The sequence below is a fragment of the Canis aureus genome, chromosome 27 (assembly GCF_053574225.1).
Source record: "Canis aureus isolate CA01 chromosome 27, VMU_Caureus_v.1.0, whole genome shotgun sequence".
Lineage (NCBI taxonomy): Eukaryota > Metazoa > Chordata > Mammalia > Carnivora > Canidae > Canis > Canis aureus.
The window spans coordinates 13,898,218-13,921,171 of NC_135637.1; the positions used below are offsets into that span (position 1 = coordinate 13,898,218).

A 22,954-nucleotide genomic window follows, 5' to 3' on the forward strand; every position below is an offset into this window, starting at 1 on the left:
TCGTGCCCACTGAGCAGCTGCAGGCTTCGTCCTGCTTCCATTCTGCGTGTGCATGTGCATGTGTATGTGCGTGTGCATGCATGCACATGTGTGCAAGCATGGAACATGACAACTGTCTCCTTTCCTTTCCCCTTCAGGTTTGCGACGGGCCAACTCTGTGCAGGCCTCCAGACCTGCACCTGCCTCCATGCAGAGCCCAGCACCTCCTCAGCCCGGGCAGCCAGGTACCTGCAGCCCTGACTGTCACTCAGCTGTGACCCCAATGTCTCCTGTCCTTGTCTGCAGAGCCCACACGGGCTTTCTGCAAAGCCATAGCCACCAACAAACTCTCGGCACTTCAAAGATCTGAGAATGAAGCATCCTCTGGGCAGGTGGGGAAGCCAGACAAGGGTGAGACAGGAGCAACTGACCCTCATTGCCAGGGCTTCTTCGTTCATCATTGTCCCACCTCAGGCACTGTCACTCCCTCTCACAGACCTTACCTCATGCACCTGCCACCTGCGCTCTTACTCCTTAACATGTTTCTTCAAATGGATTCACTTGAAAAAATGCAGCCAAGAAAACTTGCTATCACAGACTCTCTCTCAAGGAAGTGTGGGGGACAGATGCTTCCAGAGCAGCAGTGCGAGAGCCAGGGAGAAATGGTGACCAAAGAGATGAGTAATATGGAAAAACCTGTGCAAATATGGATTGCACAAAACAATAGAAATAATGCCACTCGGAAGTTAGAATTTTGTTATTTTAGGGAGAAACCTGTAATAATGGCATAAATGAGAAACCAGTATTCCATACCCTAAAGACACCAAGAGTTTACTAGGGCTGCCGTAACAAAGTACCAAACACCGAGTGGCCTAAAAGAATGGATATTTATAGTCTCACAGTTCTGGAGGCCAAATGTCTAAAATCAAGGTGCTGGCAGGGAGAGACTCTGCTCCATGCCTCTCTCCCAGCTCCTCGTGGCCCACACCTTCCTTGGCCGGTCGGTGACATTCCCCCTGTGTCTTCACATTGTCTTCCTTCTATGTATGTCTCTCTCCGGGTCCAAATTCCTCCTTTTTTTTTTTTTTTTAAAGATTTTATTTATTTATTCATGATAGTCACAGAGAGAGAGAGAGAGGCTCAGAGACACAGGCAGAGGGAGAAGCAGGCTCCGTGCACCGGGAGCCCGACGTGGGATTCGATCCCGGGTCTCCAGGATCGCGCCCTGGGCCAAAGGCAGGCGCCAAACCGCTGCGCCACCCAGGGATCCCCAAATTCCTCCTTTTTTATAAGGACATAGTCGTATGGCATTAGGGCCCACTCTGATGATCTCATCTTTCCTTGATCATCTGCAAAAATGCTCTTTCCAAATAAGGCCATATTCATAGGCACAGGTGGAGGGGATTAGAACTTCAGCATCCTCTGGAGAATACAATTCAACCCATTGCAGTGGATAATTATAAAAATTACTGTAGTGAAATAAAGCAGTGCAGTGAGATTCTCAGTATACTGGCCTGCTGAAGGTGCTGAGCCCCCGGCTTGTTCTTTTCTTCTCAAAAGGGAAATTTACAAAAGTTAGAGAGGAGTTAGAGGGAAGTAGCACTTGAATGAGACGGTCCCATGATGGAGCAGGCACTGGGACAGGCAGTGGGAACTGAAGTCACTTTCTCACTGTGTGGTTGAATGTTATTTCATGCTCCCTCCCTGTGGCTCTCCCCTGCATCCCGTGCTTTGGGAAATGTAGTTGTAAAGAATCCACTGAACCAGTAATGACCCCATAGCCATGGTGGACTCAAGGCATAAACTTGCCTATCACCTCACAAACAATTCTTACTCCATTTGTTCATCAACTTCGTAACAGCCTAGGGGGTAGGTACAGCATCCCCCTGTCAGAGAGGAGGAAACTGAGACCCAGGAAGGAAGCACAGAAGTTTGAACCTGGGTCTTTCTGACCCCAGAAGCCCGCAGTGGGGCCATACCTGCAGCCCTGGCTAGCTCTGCCCATCACCTGCTGCCCCCAGGCCTGTGTCTACACCCCTGAAATCGGGGGTGGGGGGTTAGGGAAGAACACCCAAGTGATGCCACCTTCTCTGCTCCATCTGTCTCTCTTTTCCCCATTCAGGGTCTCCAGGAGGCAGCAAACCCAGCCCAGGGCCAGCAGGACGCTTTCCAGATCAGAGACCAGGCAAGTGTTTCCTTCTTCCCGTATCTGTCCAGTGAGTACCCCTTTCCCACTTCCTGGGTGGGAGAGAGAAGGGGCTGCCAGAGCTTTGCCCCTTCTGTACCCAGAGACCCATCTGATGAGCCCAAAGGGGCCTCCCTAATTCCAAAACTCTAGATAGTCCTAAGACTAGATAGATAGAAACAGACAACACAGATGGTAGTTAAGAACACAGATGGCCTGGATTCAAATCCTGGCTCTTTCACTTCCCAGCTGTTGGATCACTTCCCAGCTATCAAGTCACTTAACTTCCCTGAGCCTCTATTTCCTTATCTCTGAAATGGGAATAACCTCAAGAATCGATGGGAGGATTACACAAAGTAAGGCATAAAAAACCTTAGCACATGGCCTGGGATAGATTAAGATCACACTAAGTGGGGACAGCTGGGTGGCTCAGTAGTTGAGCATCTGCCTTCGGCTCAGGGCGTGATCCCGGGGTCCTGGGATCGAGTCCCTGCTTCTCCCTCTGCCTGTGTCTCTGTGTCTCTCATGAATAGATTATAAAATCTTTAAAAGAAAAAAGATCATATTAAGGGACAGTGATTCTTCCATATGAAGTACATGCATCGTCATCAGTTACTAGAGCTACAGCTTATTCATTACTTTCTAGCTCACTTCTATACACGTATTAGATAATTTTAAAGAGATAATAGCTACTGCCCTTTGAGTGCCCTCAGGTATTATAATTCCCATTTTACAGATGAAGAAACTGAGGCTTAAAGCCATTAAGTAGCTTGTCCCAGGTCACATAGCAGAGATTCAAACCCAGGCTGTCTGGCTGCAGAGCCCACACCACTGATCAGTACCCCCATGAGGTGTGTTTCACCTGCATCTGAATCAGCTCCTGGGACTTGTTATAAGACATGGACTCCAAGGCCCCGTGGCACTGCCTGCTGGGTCCGGGCGGGGCCTGAGAACCTGCATTTTTGCAAGCTTCCCTAGGGTGATTTTGACAAAGGCAGCATTCTGAGAACCAGTGAATAACATGGTGTGCCTCTTTCTCCCCATCAGCTGGTTGTGGTGATCCTCCGTGGCTGGGCTCGGGTGGGTGTGGTACAAGGCTTTTTGAGCACTGGGTATACAGTAGGTGGTCATCACTAATGGTCATGCTGCAGCAGTCACTGCTGTCATGACACAGAGATTCAGCTGCCTCTTTCCTGCCCTCTCCCCTTCTCCCCTACAGAGGTGGCTCCTGGAGACCCTGGCTATGCCGGGGCCACTGCCCCACTCCGGGAGGAGAGAACAGGGGGAGTTGGGGGCTACTCAGCACCCGGAGCCAGGGAGGACCGAGCAGGCCCCCCACCGGGCCCTTATTCCCAAGCGTCTGCTGCTGCTCCCCAGCCTGCCGTGGCCCCTGCCCGCCAGCCCCCACCCCCAGAGGAGGAGGATGACGAAGCCAACAGCTACGATTCGGATGAAGCAAGTAGGTGGCACTGACAGGAAGAGGGTCTGGGGAGAATCACTCCAGGGTGTCATCCCCGGGGAGAGAGCTCCCCCCAATATGCCAAGCCTAATAAACGTATTAGCAAGTTATAAAGATACCAATTTGTGTTACTAAATTCACAAAATAACATCAGCTTTCTAAAGAATAGGTGCTGTGTATGTTTTCTGGTGATAAAAAAAATACGTAATGTCAAAGTTACCATCTAAATCATTTTGAAGAGTACGATTCAACTGCATTTGCAATGTTCAGATGTTCAGTTTGGTGGTTCCTCAACAAGGCAAACGAGTACCACATGACCCAGCATTTCACTTCTATGTATATATACATATGTATTTTAATAGCCTCCAAACTCTTCTAAAAGTAATTTCTTAACCATAATTTTAAAATTCCTAGACATTTCCTCCTGCATCCATCCCTTCAGTGACTTGTAAAGTGCCTGTCCTGGGCTTCGCCCACTCAGACCCAAAGTCCTAAGAACACACACACACACACACACACACACACCCCACTGACACTTATCCTGGGTGTGTCTGAGCAGTAGGGGAGAGCTGGGGTCGCCTTTGTGAACTGGAGGGAGACACGGATGGATCCAATATGTGTTGTGGGGCTGGGAGCATTCCAGGAGCTCCTGGTCAGGTGGACAGACGGGACACATACAGGGGAAGTGAACCCATAGTTAAAATCAGTGGCCCGGCTTTGGCCCATCATGTCACCTCTCCTCGGTGTAAAATGGGAAGCGAATACTGCCTCCCACACACAGCTGAGGGGAGGGTACACGGAATACCTCCTGGGAAAGTGCTTCATAAACCTGCAATCGTTATTATTATGTGGTGCTAAACACCACAAGAGGGATTATGATGATGTACTATGCACATCAGAGGTACTAATGACCAATACCTGCTGAGTACTTACTTTGTGCCCACCTTTCTGCCCTTCTGCACACTGGTACTCCTGAGCAGCATCCACTGCTCCTTCCTCCTGTGTAAATGTCCCCTCACTGACCTGCCAAGCCTAGATGATCCCTCCCAGCTTGTATCTGTTCCTATTACGTCTGCCCCCGGTGATTTATAACAAACCTATCACTGTATTCAACTATGTACTATTCACTCAACTCTATAGTTGACAAGTATTTTATTAAGCACATACTATGTACCCCCCAAAGTCCCAGATACTAGGGACACCATGGCAAAAAAAACAAAACAAGCAGAAAAAGAAAAACAGCCAAAATGAGTGAGCTAGTGGAACTAACACTCTAGTGGATAGAAATAGTTAATCTACCAATGAGTTCACTTCAAATGGAGATAGCACAACAAGGAGGAAATAAAATTGGGCAATGAGCATGATCGTGGCTGCTTTAGGAGTGATGAGCAGGGAGGGCTTCTCTGAGGAGGTGATATTTAAGCTGAGATGTGAATAATGGGAAGCCACCAGCCATGTGAGGATCTAGAGGGGGAGAGAATGCCAGGCAGAGGCAAGAGCAAATGCTGTTATTCCTTTAGCAAATAAGTGAGCACCATGTGCCCAGCGCTATGCCCAGTGAGGACACAACAGTGAATGAGACAGTCACAGCCCTTGCCCTCATGGGGCTCTCCGTCTAGCCGGTCAGAAGTCATTAACTAAGCAATTACATACATGATTGACTGATCACAGGTGTGCTGAGGGCTCCGAAGTAGAGGAGGGTCCACCAGGATGGGGTGTCCAGAGCAGGGACCGAGGCTTCCCCTCTGTAGGCTCAATGCCCAGACCAGACTGGGCACATGGTAAGTGCTCAGGAGATGTTTGTTGAATGACTGCATGAATGTTCCCTTGGTTCCTGCCTCTGCCCCCTCCAGCCACCCTGGGTGCCCTGGAGTTCAGTCTTCTCTACGACCAGGACAACAGCTCCCTGAACTGCACCATCATAAAAGCCAAGGTAAGCCAGGAGCCAGGGCTGGGGACCACTTGGGATGCTCTGGCATTTCTAGGCTGCTTGGGGATGATGTGGGTTACAGGCCTGTCAATCTGTGACAGTGACGGTAATGAGAAAGGGGCAGGAATTAGCCATGGACCCTTCCTTTGGAGGACTTCCTTGAGGGGTGATCCCAAGGGATTTTCACTGAGCTGTAGCTGCCTCCTGGGAGTGGAAGCAGCCGCGCTCCAAGGGCAGAGCAGAAGTCTGCCCAGCCCCAACCACAGCCCCTGGAGGGTGCTGTCCGGGCAGCGATGACAGCCTGACTTGACGGTTGACATGCCCACCGAATAGCTCCTTCTGCTCATGGGACTGTCAAGCTGGAGCGGCAGTGGGAAGGGGGGAGCCCATTACCGCAGAGACAAGGACATCTCCCTGCTGCGGGGCTGGGGGGGCGGGTGGAGCCAGCTCAGCTCCAGAGCCCGAGGAGAGCTGGATGATGCCGGGCGATCCCAGAAACTAACTGGAGATTCCCCCGCCACACACCCAGCCCATGTGGAAGCATGAGCAAGGCCCAAGAAGCGGGCTTCCTGGGTTCAAATACTAGCTCCCTTGCTCCCCAGCTGTGTGATTTGGGGAAAGTTACTTAACCTCGCCAAGCCTCAATGTGCCATTTGTAAATCCAGGATGATAATGTGCCTCTCCCAGAGGGACGACTGGGTATGACATGCAAGGCAGCCACACATTCCCATTTGCCCGGGACAGTCCCTAGCCATGCCCATGAGCTGGCCGGAATAATTAAAAATTCCCAGTTTGGATGATAAGTGAGGCTAGTGCTTAGCACAAGTCCTAGATTAGACACACCCCAGGCCCGTCTTCGGCAGGTTTTACTGAGCACCTGTTTTGTGTTAGTCACTGTAGCAAGTGCCTACGTGCTGCAGCAGCACGGTGAGGGGAGCACATTCATGACCTTCATCCATCTTCCTGGGAACCTCGTAGGTAGGGATCATTTATCGGCCCTGTTGTACAAAATGGGAAACTGAGTCTCGGGGAAAGCCAGAGGCCACACGGCTGGTAGGGATAGCGCTGGATTTGCATCCAGATGGAAAGGTCCCACTCCGTGCCCATCCATCCATCCCCTCCCTCAGCTCCGAAATGGGGGAGAGCCACTCCATTACACCCCCTTGAGACAGGACTACAGAAAACTCGCATGCACCCTTGGGCTGAGCAGGTGACGGAGATGAGACGAGTGTGTAAGATGTTCGGCTGTGGCAGTAACTTTGTTTAGCTGGCATGAGCAGACCCCAAACAAAGACGTTCTCATTCAGATTTCAAAAGCAATAGTGTCTGCCCATTCACAACCTGGCAATCCCAATAGTCATTCCAGAGAGGTTCACTGAAGATCTGCTTTGTGCGGGGCACTGCCTGAACACTGGTGAGCCCGGAGTGAGCGAGGACTGGCCCTGCCCTCCTGGGCTTACGTCGGGGACATGGCCCAGAAGCAGTGGCTGCGTGTTCCCTGGTGTTATACACCTTCTGGGGCTTTCCACGGATGATTTACTTAATCTTCGCAGGTTCTGTCGTCATTCCCATCTTACAGAGAGGTTAAGTGACTCGCCCAGATGACGTAGCTAGGAAGTGGCAGGGCTAGGGATTTGAACCAGTGTAGTAGCCCAGCTCAAGAGCCTGGGCTTTTACCCACGAGGCTACTCTGCCAGCTTTCCCCCTTGGGCCCCACTCTGCAGCACCCTTTCCCTGTTGCCCATAATGTGGGATTAGTGCTGTGAGAAGGAACAGTGGGAGCCTAGAGGCAGGACACCTGTCCAGCCCTGGGATAGGTAGAGGGACAGAGTATGTTTGGGCCCCAGGAATTTGCTCATATAAACATATTAATTGAATTCCTATCCCAGACAAACTCCCTTCCCCCCACAGTGTCTCACTTGAGCTTCATTCAGGCTCTGGGAGAGGTGGCAGTGGGTAGACATTGTGATCCCCATTTTATGGATGGAAAAACTGAAGTCTCAGAAATGAGTGCAGGGGCCAGGGCCAGAACTTTCCCCTTTCCCCAGCTTCTCCTTCTCTCTCTCTCATCCTTCTTGTTCTGGAACATCTCTTTCCATGCTAGGAATAACAGTCCAGCCTTGACGCAGCAATCACTGTGTGCCAGGTTCTGTACCCAGCACTTTATGGGTATAACCATGTTTAGTCTTACCACTCCATGAAGCAAATACTATTATCCTGTTTGACAGATGAGGAAAATGAGTCTCAGAGAGGTTAAGGAACTTGCCTAAAGTCACACAGCTGGCAAGTGACATGGCCAGGCTCCAAACCCTGTCTGCCTGATTCCAGCATTTTTTCCAAAATACTCCATTTCCCTTCTCTGTCTTCAGAAGAGGAAGCACACGGGTGGACCGACGGGCAGGACAGATGCCAGGGGCTGTGCCTATTGCCTCTGACAGTTGAGCGCCAGGCCCTCCCAAGGCCCTCAGGCTGTTGCCTTTTCTCTTGCAGGGACTGAAGCCCATGGACTCCAATGGCTTGGCTGATCCCTACGTTAAGCTGCATCTCCTGCCAGGAGCTAGCAAGGTACCATATGGCCTGGGCCTCTCGGCAGGCTGGACACATGGGCCCTGGCAGGCACCCAAGGTTCCCAGCTCAGAGCCTAAAATAGCCCCCTTATCTGGCCCCAAATTCCCCTCCTTCCTGAGTGGCAAAATCCTTGCAAGGGGTGAGGGGTAGCGGAGAGTTACTCTCCCTCAAGGGGCAGGCGCTCTGCCCATTTCTCCAGTCCAGAAATATGGGATTCAGGGAGCTGCCGAAGGCCAGGAGAGAGGCAGGAACCCCTATTATGCCATCCGTCTGCTCAGATAGCTTCAGGGGCTACCCAGTGTTGACCATGGCCCCCCTCCCCCACTCACTTTATGTCCCAAATCTTTCTCATCTCTCAATAGAAATGAATAACTCTCTCCAGGCTGTAGTGCTAAGCACTTAAGAAAATGTTCTGTTACCGAGTGAAAATACACCACTGTCCCACCCACCATTCCCTCTCCTTCCAGCTCGCTCACCTGCATGTCACTACCTTGCTCTGGGGAAGGACGATGGAACTAATTCTCCTCTCTTTGGTTTGACCCACTCAGAGCCCAGGGCTAGAGATGAAGGGGCACTTTCTTGGATTTTATTTTCTGCTTTGTTGTGTTCATTGGTCATGCATGTCCTAAAAAACAAGGGCAGCTGTACACTTGGTTGCATGATCTTGGAGAAATGGCTGTTAAAAATCTCTGCAAGTATGAAATGCCCCATAACACAAAGAGTACACACATGCGTGCGTTCACACACACAGTCTCTCACTCTTTGTTTGGATCAAGAAAGGAGAGTCCCTCACCTGACCATGGCCAAACTGTGAAGTGTTTGGCCACTATTCATTCTAACTCCCCACTGACTTTGCTTTTCCTCAAGACTCTCTACTTTGCTCACTTCTGAATCCAAGCTTTCTTTGCCAAAGTGTCCAGTGAGCCATTTACATGTTAGTACGAATTTGATTTGTCACCAGGCCACTTCTTCTGGATATAGTGTATTTTTAGCTGTCTTTCTTAGAGTAAAATGAAAGCCTCGTCCCCTGAGGACTTTCAGGCATGAAGGATGCTATTTCGTAACACAAGAAACTATTTCAATACCTCCCAGAAACTGTTTCTTCACTGCCTATAAGTGGGTGACTCTTTATTTCTGCCTTTCTAGCCTATAAATTGTACTTTTTTTTTCATCAAAGGAGGATGTCTCTGCTTTTTAATATAAAGTTCAAAGAGAGGGCTCAGCACATGGAGGGAGGGGTGGCCCAGTGTCCAGCATTGATGATGGTCATAGCCAGCATTGGGGACCCTCCACTAACAGAAAGCATACATGGGGAGCAACTGAGCCCCCGGACACTTGTGAGAGGAGTAGTCTATTACATCACCCACCCACCCGCCCCAAGTCAACCCAAAGGATGGATGGGGCTGCAGGGCTGGCTCTCTACCAAGGCAGCTGTCTGTGCATCTCTCTGGGCTCTAGTCCAACAAGCTTCGTACAAAAACCCTGCGGAACACCCGGAACCCTGTCTGGAATGAGACCCTTGTCTATCATGGCATCACAGATGAGGACATGCAGAGGAAGACCCTCAGGTACTTGCTGGGCGGGGGGCAGAGAGGAGGCCAAAGCTGGGCAGATTGAGATGTGCAGCTGCCAGAGGCCGCTCTTTAAAACATACCTGCATAGTTTTTTCTTTCTTTCTTTCTTCTACAAAAATTGTGTATGTTTCCAGTAGAAACTTTTGAACATACAGATACACAAAAATCTTAACATCTTGGTGTCTGGACGTTCAGGTTGCATCTGTATGTATTTGTGTGTGTGCATTTACATAGGTGTGCAAAAGATTCTTATAAAATTAAGCATTTCTAAAAATGGACCATTCTAATAATTAATCAGCCTCCCTTAACAATATATTGATGCCATTTTATATTCTCCTATAGTGTTTTGTTAAACTTCATTTTTAATTATGTAATAAGTAAATACATTTTTCTTGTAAAAAATAATAGAAAAGGCAAAGCTTCTTTTAAATGTTTTCCACAGGGGTGCCTGAGTGGCTCAGGCTGTGGAGTGTCTGCCTTTGGCCCAGGTCATGATCTCAGGGTCCTGGCATCCAGCCCAGCATCGGACTCCCTGATCAATGCAGAGTTTGCTTCTCTCTCTCCCTCCACCCCTCCCCCAGCTCTCTCTCTCTCTCTCTTCTGCTCTCCTCCCAAATAAATAAAATATTTTTTAAAAAATTAAAAAAGATAAACGTTAGTCTCCTCCACCAGTCTGGGGTGAGCGAGTGACTACAGGCATATTCCTACTACTTTGAGTGTGTGCATATTCCTATTACTGTTTACAATGCAAAAAGTATCACACTGTATAGATCTGGAACTTTTCTCTTTTTTTTTTTTTTGGAACTTTTCTCTTAATGATATCTCTTGGAGTTGTAACCATGGGAAGATATTTATATCTGCCTAATATTTGACTGCTTCAGAGTATCACGCAGAAAGGTTTATCCCAGATTTTTAAAAATGTTTTATAATGAAATATTACAAATATAAAAGTGTAAACATAATAAAACAAAGATCCACAAACTCAATACTCAGTCTTTCAGAGAATCTTAATATTTTTCTCTATGCACTTTGGCTTTTTAAATTGTTATTTTCAAGAAAGAAAGCATTTCAGATGCAGAACTGAAGCCTCTCTTGAATGCCCCCTCCCCCCTTTTCTCCCTTCCTCTTCTGGGCTAAACACCATACTGAAATTTATGGGAGTCATTCCCAAGGGTGTTTCAGCTACATGAATATGTATCAATAAACAATGATGGTATTGTCTGGCATGGTTTTAAAATTTTTAAGGATTATTCATTTATTTGAAAGAGAGAAAGAGTGGTGGGGAGGGACAGAGGGAGAAGGAGAATCTCAAGCAGACCCCTCTCTGAGTAGGGTGCCTGACATAGGGCTTGATCTCACAACCCAGAGATCAGGACCTGAGCTGAAATCAGGAGTTGGGACACTTGACGAACTGAGCCACCCGGGAACCCCAGGCGTGTTTTTAAACTTTATGTAAATATTTATCAGTTGATTCAGGCAGTGCCCAGTGGAAGGACATTTAGTTTTTTTCCAGCTTCTCTGTTTTACAAAGTTGCAACAAGCATCCATGTGTATATACTAGTGTTTCCTTAGGATAGAAGCTAAAGGGTAACATTTGTTGGATGATAGTACATGTTTGTTTTTTTACAAGTCATACAAACTGCTTTTTAAATTGGCTTCTCCATGTACATTCCCACCCACTACACCATAATTCTAAGTAAACATTTTTATTGCAGGGTAACATCCATTTAGAAAAATACACACATAAAAACTCTACAGATTGATGAGTTTTTGCAAAGTGAACATACTGGGATCTGAGAACAGAACATTCCCAGTCTACAGACACCCTGCCCCGGTGCCATCCCTCTAGTGAGGACCTTCCCCTCGGGGTGTTCACTATCTAACTTCTAAAGGACAAATGAACTCAGTCTGGTTTTGTTCTTTACATAAATGGAATGGTAGAGCATGACTCTTTTGTGTCTGTCTTCTTTCACTTAATATTGTATTTGATACTTGCCCAAGTTGTGTGTAGCTGTAGATTGTTGATTCTTGTCACTCTATTTTTTTTAGGATTTATTCATTTATTTGAGAGAGAGAGAGAGCACACTGGGGTGAGAGGGACAAAGGATAAGGGAGGGAAAGAATCCCAAGCAAACTCCTTGCTGAGCACAGAACCCAATGAGGGGCTTGATCCCATGACCTCAAGATCATGACCTGAGCCATCAAGAATTGGACATTCAACAAATTGAGCCATTGAGACACCCCATCTTATCACTCTGTAGTATCCGATTGTGCAATTATACCACACTTTTATTTATTCATTCTACTGTTAATGGACATTTGGTTGGTTTTCATTTGGAAGCTATTATAATAGTACTGCTAGGAACATTCTAGTGATATTGTATTATGCATGATTTTCTTTCTAGGAGTGTAAAGGTTGAATCATAGTGTATATATATATGTTCAGCTTTAATAGAAACTGACAATTTTCCATAGCAATTATAGCACTTGACACTCCTCCCAGCAATGTACAAGAGTCCCAGTTCCTCCACAACCTCATCAATACTTTTTCATTTTGGCTTTTCTGGCAGGTATATAGTGGTGTTGCATTTTGGTTCTGCCTTGCCCTGTTGACTAATCACAACACTATTTTCCATATATACAGTTACATTTTTATGGTTATTTCATGATTTTCTTAAGTAATTCCCCCTTATAGAATACATACATTATTTCTGCTTTTTCACAACTAGAAACATAAAGGGGATAATCATCTTTGTTAAATATTTTTACACTTCTTATGTCTTTGAGATAAATTCCTAGAACTGGCATTGTTGGTTCAAAAATGATGTTTATTAAGTCTTTGGAGGCACACTGATTGCCCTGCAGAGGGAGGGGATTGGCTACGTGCTCACCAGCCAAGTAGAGACAATTTTCTCGCCCTCCAACACTTCAAACATTGTTCAATAAATGTTGATGGTCAAGGGGGAAGATAACATTAAGTCCCTGCCTGTCCCCTAGACTGCCAGGAGGACACATCCTTCCTTCCCTTTGGTGTATGTCAGACTGAATTATGTTGTGACTAGTCCTTTTGGCTTCCTGAGGGACCTTTCCATGACCTGCCCTTTCTCTGTGTGCCTCTCTTCTACTCAGTGCTGTGCAGAGTAGATAACAAAGGGCAATATAGTGTTTGAGGATTCACAGAGACCTGGATTCAAATCCTGATTCTGCTCCTTACCAGGGAAAAAGTATTCAGCCTCTCTGGGCTCCAGTCTCCTCTTTAAAGTGAGAAACCCAGATGTTTGCATGGAGGACAAATTAAAGGAGAGGTTAACTAAGCTCCTGGCCTAACTTTGCAAAAGACGATGCTCGAATGGCCATAAAGTATTCCTTAATCACCGGGGAACTATAAATTAAAACTACAGTGAGATACTATTGCTCACTCAGACTGACAAAGTCAAAGTTAGCAAAAATGCTTGAGCTGTTGGTGGGGTCTAATTGGTAGAACCACTCTGGAAAACTGTTTAGAAGTTTCTACTGAAGCTAAACTTCTGTGTAGCTGTGACTCAGCATTTCCATCCCTAGGAAGATACACATAGAAATATATCCATGTACATACAAAAAGATTCAGATGTGGATGTTCTGTGGCAGCTTTATTTCTAATAGTTCAAAGCTAGAAATAAGCCAAAACTAAATGCCCATAAGTAGCAGAAGTATTATGGTATAGTTACACAACGGAATACTATACAGCAGTGAAAAGGACAAATTACTATAGACATGGATGAAGCTCACTGACGTAATGCTGAACAGAAGAAACCAAGCATAAAAGAAGACATACTACCTCATTTTATTTATATGAGGGTCCAAAACAAGATAATATGAATCTTGCCAGAGGCCAAGATAGTGGTTATCTTTAAGGGAGGTCATGACTAGACCAGGAGGGTCTTCCAGGAGCCAGAATGTTCTACATCCTGATCTGGATGGTGGTTACATCGGTGTATGGATATGCAAAAACTCAGCAGGCTATAAATTTAAGATTTGGGCACATTGCTGCTTATAAGTTACACTGTAATAAAGAAGAAACAGAGTACTTGTTTGTTGTAGTAGTAGTGTAGTGCTTGAAACTGAAATATTCCTATGCACATTAAGCATGCCCTGCCAGTATCAATCATAGCCCTTGGTATACAGTAGTTGCTCAATATAAGCTCTTCATTCTCTCCCCACCCCTTATGTTGATCGCAGGATCTCTGTCTGTGATGAGGACAAATTTGGCCATAACGAGTTTATCGGTGAGACCAGATTTTCACTCAAGAAACTGAAGCCCAACCAGAAAAAGAACTTCAATATCTGTCTGGAGCGAGTGATCCCAGTGAGTGCCTTTACCCAGAGGGTGTGATGGGGAAGAAGGGTTGGGGGGCTGGGGCCTTCCTCTGGGCCTGTGAAGGGGGTGATAGATCGGCAGGGGGCCTGACAGTAGAGGTGGGAGGGAGAGTTCAGGTCAGAACACGGGGGTTGCATCCCAGCCCTGCCTTTTTACTAACCCTGTGCCAGCATCACTTCTCTGACGTCAGAGTCCTCCTGGGTGAAACTGGGAATGGCCATGTGGTGTGGCAGTGTGGCCTGCCTGGATTCAAAGCCTGGCTCTACCACTTTCCTGCTCCCTGGTCTTGGCCAAGGGTCTGAACTCTTCTGAGCTTCGGTTTTTCTTGTCTACAAAATGGGTGTTATAACAGGATTTGTGCCAGAGGAGGGTCGTATGAAAGATATAATCAGAACAGAACCTAGTGTATAATAAGGACTCATAAATTAACTGTTGTTATCAGAGAAAATAGTTCTGCCTTGCTCACTTTTGTCCGTCGTGAATTCATAAAGCACCATGCAGGTCTACAGGGAGCCAGACTCCCTGGATCTGAATCTCAGGCCCTGCCACTTATAATCTGAGCCAAATTATTTAACCTCTCAAGGCCTTAGTTCTCTCGCCTGTCAGATGGAATAATGTAGACACCAACTTCTTAGAGTCTTCTAAGGATTAATGTGGGAGTACAGATAAAGCACTGAAGCTGTAACTGCTAGGTGGGGTGCTCGCCTTTTGGGAAAGAACAGGAACCAAACCAAAGCTCTCCAATTGGGCTGTACCTCAAAATCAACTGGAGATTTGTATTTTGATTTTTTTATAGTTTAATGTATTTTAATAGCAGACTTGCAGGAACAGCACAAGAGACAGACAACATTAAAAACATGTATTTGCATGTAGGACAACTCAGAAAAGTACAGTGAATGTCTAGTCGCTGGAATCTACTGTATGATATAAATATCACAAACACCAATTAGCTGCCATCAATAAGAAATCTACTTGTTTAAAATAATAAAATAAAATAAAATTCCAAATGCTGGCATTGTCTAGAAAAATATAACAGATTTATTTATCACCATTATAAAGTTGAACCTACTAAAAGGTATTTACTGGAACTGACTTGCATTCATGCTTTAGGTCCCCACATTTGTTAAAAATTCACACACATGGAAGAAAAAACATCTAACGTTCTGAACTACTGATAACAGGAAGAAAAAAAATTTTTTTTAAAGAATGAGGTGTTTTCCATCATAGTGGAATCTTAAGCGTGTTCTTCATGTGGTGGCGTGCCAGCTGGATGTTTTTTGGCACAGTGGTTACACGTTTGGCATGGAGAGCCCACAGACTGGTGTCTTTAGAAAGATCCAGCAGGTAGGCTCCCTTGCTTCCTGCAAAGCACCCATAGCCACACTCTGGAAGCACAGATCTCTTTTGAGGTCCTGCACAATTTCCCACACCAGACGCTGGAAAGGAAGTTTGTGAATCAGAAGTTCAGTGGATTTCTGATAATGTCTAATTTCACGGAGGGCCACGGTGCCAGGCCTGTAACGATGAGGTTTCTTCATCCCTTCTGTAGAGGGTGAGGTCTTGTGAGTGGCTTTTGTAGCCAGTTGCTTCCTCTGTGCTTTACCACTGGCCGATTTGTGGGCAGTACGTGCCACGGCCCAGAGACCTCCTTAATTCCCCTCCTTCTCCGTGGCTGGAGACGGTGCTGGTGCTGGTGTCAGCGAGCCGTGGTGGCTGCCGACACAGTTCTCAACTGGAGATTTTTAAACGAGAGCTTTACAAACTAAGATTTGTGGGGATCTCCCTGGAGATCCTGACTTAGTGAGATAGGGTGGGACCCACCAATCTGTATTTTTAGGGATAATCCAATCTGCCCCTTTTACATACAGGCCAGCTTGGGCCCAGAGAGGCCAGTAAGCTGGCAAGGTCATACCACAAGTCAGTGGCTGTGCTCTCCAGCACCAGCCAGAGCCCAGCTCCCTTGCAACCACCAGGGCTCCTGCTCCCCCTGGGCAGCGAGCCAGCTCCCCATGGGGACACTGTCGGGGGGGCAGGAGGGGAAATCCTGCAGCATCCTCCCACCAGATGGCCAGCCCAGGGATAGAATATCTGTATGCCACACCGTATTTGTGTAGCACAAGCAAAAGAACAAGACACTACAAAGCAAATTACAAAGAGCTATTTACACCATACCCCAGGCTCCAAATAAATCATCAAGAGTGAAGCATTTCCTCTGGGCCTTTGCCTGTAACAGTTGTTTCTTCAAGCACCCCCTTCCATCCCTCAGTCCATGAGTCAAGTTGGTCAGGACAGTGGCCGGGCCCCCATCTCGGTTGTCAGCTCCTGAGTCTGCCCATCTTGCTATGGGGGTGCAGCCAGCCCCAAAGGCACGAAGGTGGCAGGGCAGGCAGAGACCCGGAGCAGCCATGAGACCCTGCTGCTCATCTCTTTTGCTCTTTGCCCTTAACCTTCCCATCACCAACTCTGCCCACCAAGGGCAGGGGCCTCATAAGTGCTATGTCCTCTTATTCTGGATCTCAGTTGTCCTCATCCCTAAAGTGGGGAGGTTGGATTTAGTCACTGCTTTTCACATAGTGTTTCCCCCAGAGCCCTAGAATCCCCCAAAAGGACCTTAGGAGCCATAGGGGAAGAAGTAGCTTGTGGCTCAGACCCAAGATCCCTGGGCCACTTCTACCAAAACAGATGAAATCTTATCCATTTTATGTATAAGGCACTCTGCCACTTGTTGGCTGTGTGACCTTGGGCAAGTGGCTTACCCACTCTGATCCTCAGTCTCCTCATCTGTAAAATGGGTTAGTAATACATCCTAGGTCATAGGCTGGTGTGCATTAACATGGTCTGTCAAATGGTCAACGTTATATAAACTTTACCTAAAAGGGGAAAAGCTGGAGGGCCGCAGAAGCTTGGAGAATCCACCCTCATGGCTCTGGATGTTAATGGAAGGGTGAGGGTTTTCTGGTCCTTCTTATGTAGGGAGATGAGCCTCATAAACTCATGTTATCCTTCCTTTCTGTTTCCTTCCTCTAAGATGAAGCGTGCTGGAACCACCGGGTCAGCCCGAGGCATGGCCCTTTATGAGGAGGAGGTGAGCACTGAGTAGGGTATTGAAGCTACGGTTGGGGTCCACCATCACACTTTTTTCCCCCTCCTGACCCCTTTCTTATTCTTTCTCCTAAAACCAGTTGCCTGTCCTCAGTTTACCATGAGAGAGGTACCCTTGCCCAAGGCATTAGAACATGAGATCAAGTGGATGCTCTTCCCACCTGGAGCCCCCGTAGTGGGGAAAGGCCACCCTCTCACACCCTTGAGTTCCCGCATCTTGTTGGCAGAAGCTCTGCTGGCAGTTCGTCAGGACCAGAGCGATGCCACCCTCCCTCCCTCTGGGGTGACATAGGGCAGGCTGCCAGAGGCTGGGGTTGGGCTACTTGTTTGTGCTGTTTGTCTAGGGCCCTCGTGCAACCCTAGGGACTGTAATTGTGAGAAGACTGGTTGACTCAGGCAAATATGAGCTCAGAGTCACACTGGAACTCAGGACTCTATGTCTAAGTGGGAGTAAAGCCCCCCACCCTCATGTGCCTTGGCCTTCCACCAGTGTTGCTGTCACCACTTGCGGCTCCCTGAGACTGCTGTTCGTGGTGCTGAGCACTCTGTGGCAGGCCAGCTCCTCCTACTGTCCACAGGCTCCTCCCTAATGCTCGCCATCCATCCAGCTGCATGGCCTCCTCCCCTTCCTGGGCCCACATGCCCTCTTCTCCTACTGCAGCAGGTGGAACGTATTGGTGACATAGAGGAACGCGGCAAGATCCTGGTGTCCCTTATGTACAGCACACAGCAGGGAGGCCTCATCGTGGGCATTATACGCTGTGTGCACCTGGCCGCCATGGACGCCAATGGCTACTCAGATCCGTTCGTCAAGCTGTGAGTCATTGGGAATGTGAATGGACCCCAGAGGGAGCCCTAGATCCTTGCAAAGGGAGAACCAGAGCCCTTCCCCAAGATCATTGAACATTGAGGCCCAGAGAGGGAAATGAGCCTGCCCAAGGTCACACAGTGAGATGCCCAGAACTGGCTAGAGTAGGAGTCTGGAGTCTCAGATAGTCAGACTGGTGTGTCACTCACCCATAGGAGGAGTTTTGTGGGCTCTGTCTCCTCTGGTGGGAGAGAGGCAGTCGATGAGATTGCAGTTACCCCATTTGGAGCCCCCTAGAATCAGCAGCATGTCTCTCCAGGAGTCCAGAGCCCCACCACCAAAGAAGCAATCCAGCTTTTTCCAGATGCAGTCTGGAAATGCTCAAAGAAAAAGGCCTTAGACGTTGGGCTATTCCCATAATCTCCACCATGGGGAGTCAGAGAGACATGTTATTTGTGTGAGTCCAGAGCCTCTGGAATGATGCCACAATGGGATTCAACAGACAAGGGCTTCACTAGTGGAAATGCCTGAGTGAGGGAGCTGAGAGAGCTGTTACACCGCCATGTGAGTCTGACTCACGTGAGCAGAGGGGAGAGACAAGGGCCAGTGGAAGCACCCCGGATGCAAGTGCGGCAAGGCCATCAGAGTCCTCAAGGCCAATCCCAGCCGTCAGATAAGTCCCCTGTCTCCTAAGAGCGGGACCACTGTAATATTCTTGCCACCTTCACTCCTCAGCAGGGAGCAGGGCCTTGGCACGAACAGGGTTGGGTTTCCAAGTGCAGCTGCCAGAGCCTCAGCCAGGTATGCTCTAGCTTGAGGTCTGCCCAGCACATTCTCACGGCCACCACTGAATCAAACGTGGGGTTCCACTCCCATCGCTGCCAGCCGCTAGCCATATAACTATAAGCAAGTTTTCATAATCGCTCCAAACCTCAGATTCTTCATTGGCATAATGGAGACGGTTTCTAATTATTTCCAAGAATGGGCACGAGACATAAGGCTCAAATAAGATCTCATATAGAAAGCAATTAGAAATGTGCCTGGTACAGAAATATTTGGCTACTCTCAATGGAATTCTCCATTGCCTTGTGGCAGCTATCTGTGTGTTTCTGTGGATATAGTTGAAAGCCTGGGCTCTGGGTCCAGACTGCCTGGGTTTGAATCTTAGAGCCAACAGCCTTCAGTACTCTCTACCTGTGTGACCTTTGGCTGGTGCCTTCATATCTCTGGGCCTTGATGGCCTCATTTGTAAAATGGGAAGAATAATCTTGGTCATTAGGTTAAGAGGCGGACACCAAGGCTAAATGAGATGTGCAAGAGATTTATTGGGGGAAATGCCTGTGAAGAAAAGCTAAGAGGGAGCCAGAGGAGGACCAGAGGGAAAGCAGATAGGGAGGAGAGGGCTGGGAGGATGGCTAAGCAGGAAAAGTCTTAGATTGCAGTACGGTTCTGGGGAAGTTTCAGCTCAGGTGATGGGGAATGTTTGAGTGCCAAGTCACTCATTGGAGGAGCCCTGCATCTTCTGGCAGCGGGGCTGCCTCCTGCCCCTGCCAGCCCAGGTACTGGCTGGGAGCAGCCAGGGGCCAGCGCAGCCACAGTGAGAACATAGTGATGAGTTTGGAACCCAGTACCCAGTCCATTTTGCCCCTAGAGCTGGAGATCTGAGAGAAGCATTGTCATTGGGTCTGGTACATAGTAAGTGCTCAATAAGTATCTGCCATTATGGTTATAAATCACTACCACTGCTATTCCTACTCATGGCAAAGAGTGTTTATTGATGTTCCTTCCAGCCTGGGAGACCTTCCCTTCCACTGTCTACCTCTCAGAATGCAGTGCTCCCCTTAAGGTCATGGCTAAAGATCAGGCCAGGGTGGACTTGGTTCCGATTTTCTTTGAATGAGGATTTAGTGAACAAAAGAATGCATGAGTCAGGGATGAATTTGATTTCTAGGGGTAACTGCGCTTTGTTTTCTCATGTGATCCAAAAAAGAAAATTAGCTCATAGGTGGCTGTCCTCACTCTATTTCATCCCAGCCACATGCAGACTGTTTTTCTCAAATAATTCTCCCTACCACCCCTTCTCCCATCCACCCGTCCCTGCAGAGGAAGTAGCAATCCTGTGGTCACCAGGAAAACAGCTGCCCTGGTGGTCATTGTGGGAAAAGCTAACAGAAGGCCGTTAATCTGTTTATGATCAAATAAAGATTTTTAAAATCAAAATTGCCCTTGATCTTTGCTGAGCACTTCATAATTTTCATTCTCCCCTTTGGTTTCTTCTTTAAAATTGTCCTCAAGGGGCACCTGGGTGGCTCAGTTGGTTAAGTGTCTGCCTTGGGCTCAGGTCATGATCCCAGGGTTCTGGGATAGAGCCCTGCATAGGGCTCCTTGCTCAGCAGGGTGTCTGCTTCTCCCTCTTTCTCTGCTGCTCCCCCTGCTTGTGCTTTCTCTCTCTCTCTCTCTCTCTCTCAAATAAATAAATTAAAATAAAATAATAAAACTGTCCTCAAGGCATTGTGAGGTACAGGCTTCCAGCCATGGAATGAATGAATCACAGGGATGAAGGCACAGCATAGAGAATATAGTCAATGGTATTGCAATAGTGCTGCATGATAATGGTGTCTACCCTTGTGGCGAGCACAGTATAAGAACAGAGTTGTCAAATCACTGTGTTGTATACCTGAAACTAATGTAGTATTGTGTGTCCACTATGCTTCAATAAAAATAAGTAAATAAAATAAGTTATACTCAAAAGCAGTTCTGTAAGTGAGGGGAAAAAAATGTTTGCCCTCTTTACAGATTGGGAAACTGAGGCATGCCGAAGCTACATTTACATTCAAAGTTTCCCAGCTAGTGGCAGCTTTAATCAGAATCCTTATGTCTCAACTCTTAGGAGGCTTGGGCCCATTTTATTTATTTGCTCAGAAAATATTGATCAAGCACCTACCATGTGCCAGGCACTGTGCCTTCACTGGGGAAGAGCCTTCCAGCCAGAGGAAACGGTATGTGCAAAGGCCCTGAGGTGGAAAGGATAGTGAATGGGAGTGGGGTGAAGAGCATAGCATAAGACTAGGCTGGGCTGGAGCAAGGACCCAATATGCAGAGCCTTAAAAGCCACATCAAGGATTTTGAACTTTTTCCTGAGATCAAAGGGAAGCCACTGAATAGTTTGAGGAGGCTTGATTGTAAACAGATTTTTTGCATCTTCTCCTTTCTGTCTGTATAGTCACAGCCTCATCAGGACTTGGGGAAGCCTAAGGGGTAATTGTGCAACTCTAGGCACCACCATCTAGGCTTTCAATCAGATCCAATGGGACAAAGTATTGGCTAAGAGCACCAACTCGAGGCAACCACTGGTTTGAGTCCCCAGCTGTGTGACCTGAGGCACATGTCTCAACTTCTCTGGATGCTCAATTTCCTTGCACATAAAATGAGTGGTTGTAGCTCTACCACTGGGGTTTGTTGAGAAAGAAATATCCCCAAGGTGCTTATTGCAGTGCCCGGTAGATACACATTGGCCATTGTTAATGTTGATTCAGTTTCTGATTTGTTCAGTTATTCTCCTGACATGGGAAGGAGCCTTTGGGCTCAAGAGGCTGCTCTTATTTATTACACTTCCTCCACAATAGCATCTCTTGTCTCCTTTCAGCTGGCTGAAACCGGACATGGGAAAGAAAGCCAAACATAAGACCCAAATAAAGAAGAAAACCTTGAATCCCGAATTTAATGAGGTAAGGCTGCCCCATTTTTGTCATGCTCTGAGATATTTCCTGTGTGTGAGAAAGGAACAAGCTCCCTACTAGAAAGTTATAAAGCACATCAAAAAAGCTTTCTCAGGCACCTGGATGGCTCAGTGGTTGAGCGTCTGCCTTTGGCTCAGGTCATGATCCTGGGGTCCTGGGATAGAGTCCTGTATCAGGCTCCCCACAGAGAGCCCGTTTCTCCTTCTGCCTATGTCTCTGCCTCTCTCTGTGTCTCTCATGAATAAATAAAATCTTAAAAAAAAAAAAAAAGAACCCACAACATTTGACCCATGGTTTTAAAAAAAAAAAAGCTTTTTCTCAGGGCACCCAGGTGACACAGGTTTCAGCTCAGGTCATGATCTTGTGGTTGTGGGACTGAGTCCTATATCGGCTCCTTGCTAAGTGCAGAGTCTGCTTTGGGTTCTTTCTCCCTTTCCCTCCCCGCTCTGCCTGTCCCAGCTCATGCCCTCTGTCTCTCTGTCTCTCTAAAATCTTTAAAAAAAAGAAAAAAAGCTCTTCCTAGGGTGCCTGGGTGGCTCAGTCAGTGTCTGCCTTCATCTTGGGTCATGATCCCAGGGTCCTGGGACCAAGCCCCACATCGGCCTCCCTGCTTGGTGGGAAGCCTACTTCTCCCTCTCCCTCTGCCCTTACTTGTGCTCTCTGTCTCTTGAATAAATAAAATATTAAAAAAAAAAGCTTTGTCTCATAGATCCACTTAAATTATCTAAAGATAGATGATGAGTTCCTTGTATCCAGGGGGAATGAAGCCAAACACAAAGGCTATAGATTAGGAATGTCATAGGAGGAAGCTGCATTTGGAGACAAATTGAATGAAACCATCTCCAACTAATAGTTTGTGGTCTTGAAATTTAAAGAATAAATAGGGGTAGTGATGCCTTTTACCATCCACCCAATTGGCACTGCCTTCTCTCTCGCTCACTCCCCATGTCCATCTTGAGCATCAAGTCCTGCTAAGGCCACTATCTACATACCCATTGAATGTGCCCCTTCCTATTGTCTCACTGTTTCTTGTCTGGCATCTCATGTGTGGACTATTGCAGAAGACTCCTGACTCACATCCTTGTGTTTGGCCCATCCTCACATAAGCATGAGCTTTCTAAAGAATGAATCTGAAATTTTCATCCCCATTGCTTAGCCCAGCAGTGATACCTTAACTTCTTAGTGTGACAGTCAAGCCCTTTCAAACTCACATCCCACCCCTGCCACATCTTATACTCCCCTCCTCAAGTCA

General features: G+C 47.4%; 1 protein-coding gene across 7 annotated transcripts in view; it reads left to right on the plus strand.

The window, feature by feature from the left end:
* RPH3A (rabphilin 3A) overlaps window positions 1-22,954 on the plus strand; it is a 267,775-nt gene that overhangs the window by 239,379 nt on the left and 5,442 nt on the right. For all 7 annotated transcript variants that reach the window (XM_077875711.1, XM_077875709.1, XM_077875707.1 and 4 more), the window contains 10 exons: window positions 138-224; window positions 2,102-2,164; window positions 3,384-3,623; window positions 5,477-5,556; window positions 8,044-8,118; window positions 9,580-9,689; window positions 13,914-14,040; window positions 17,081-17,137; window positions 17,816-17,970; window positions 21,609-21,690. In XM_077875711.1, coding sequence (XP_077731837.1) covers window positions 138-224; window positions 2,102-2,164; window positions 3,384-3,623; window positions 5,477-5,556; window positions 8,044-8,118; window positions 9,580-9,689; window positions 13,914-14,040; window positions 17,081-17,137; window positions 17,816-17,970; window positions 21,609-21,690 — 1,076 coding nt within the window. The remainder of the gene's footprint in view (window positions 1-137; window positions 225-2,101; window positions 2,165-3,383; window positions 3,624-5,476; window positions 5,557-8,043; window positions 8,119-9,579; window positions 9,690-13,913; window positions 14,041-17,080; window positions 17,138-17,815; window positions 17,971-21,608; window positions 21,691-22,954) is intronic.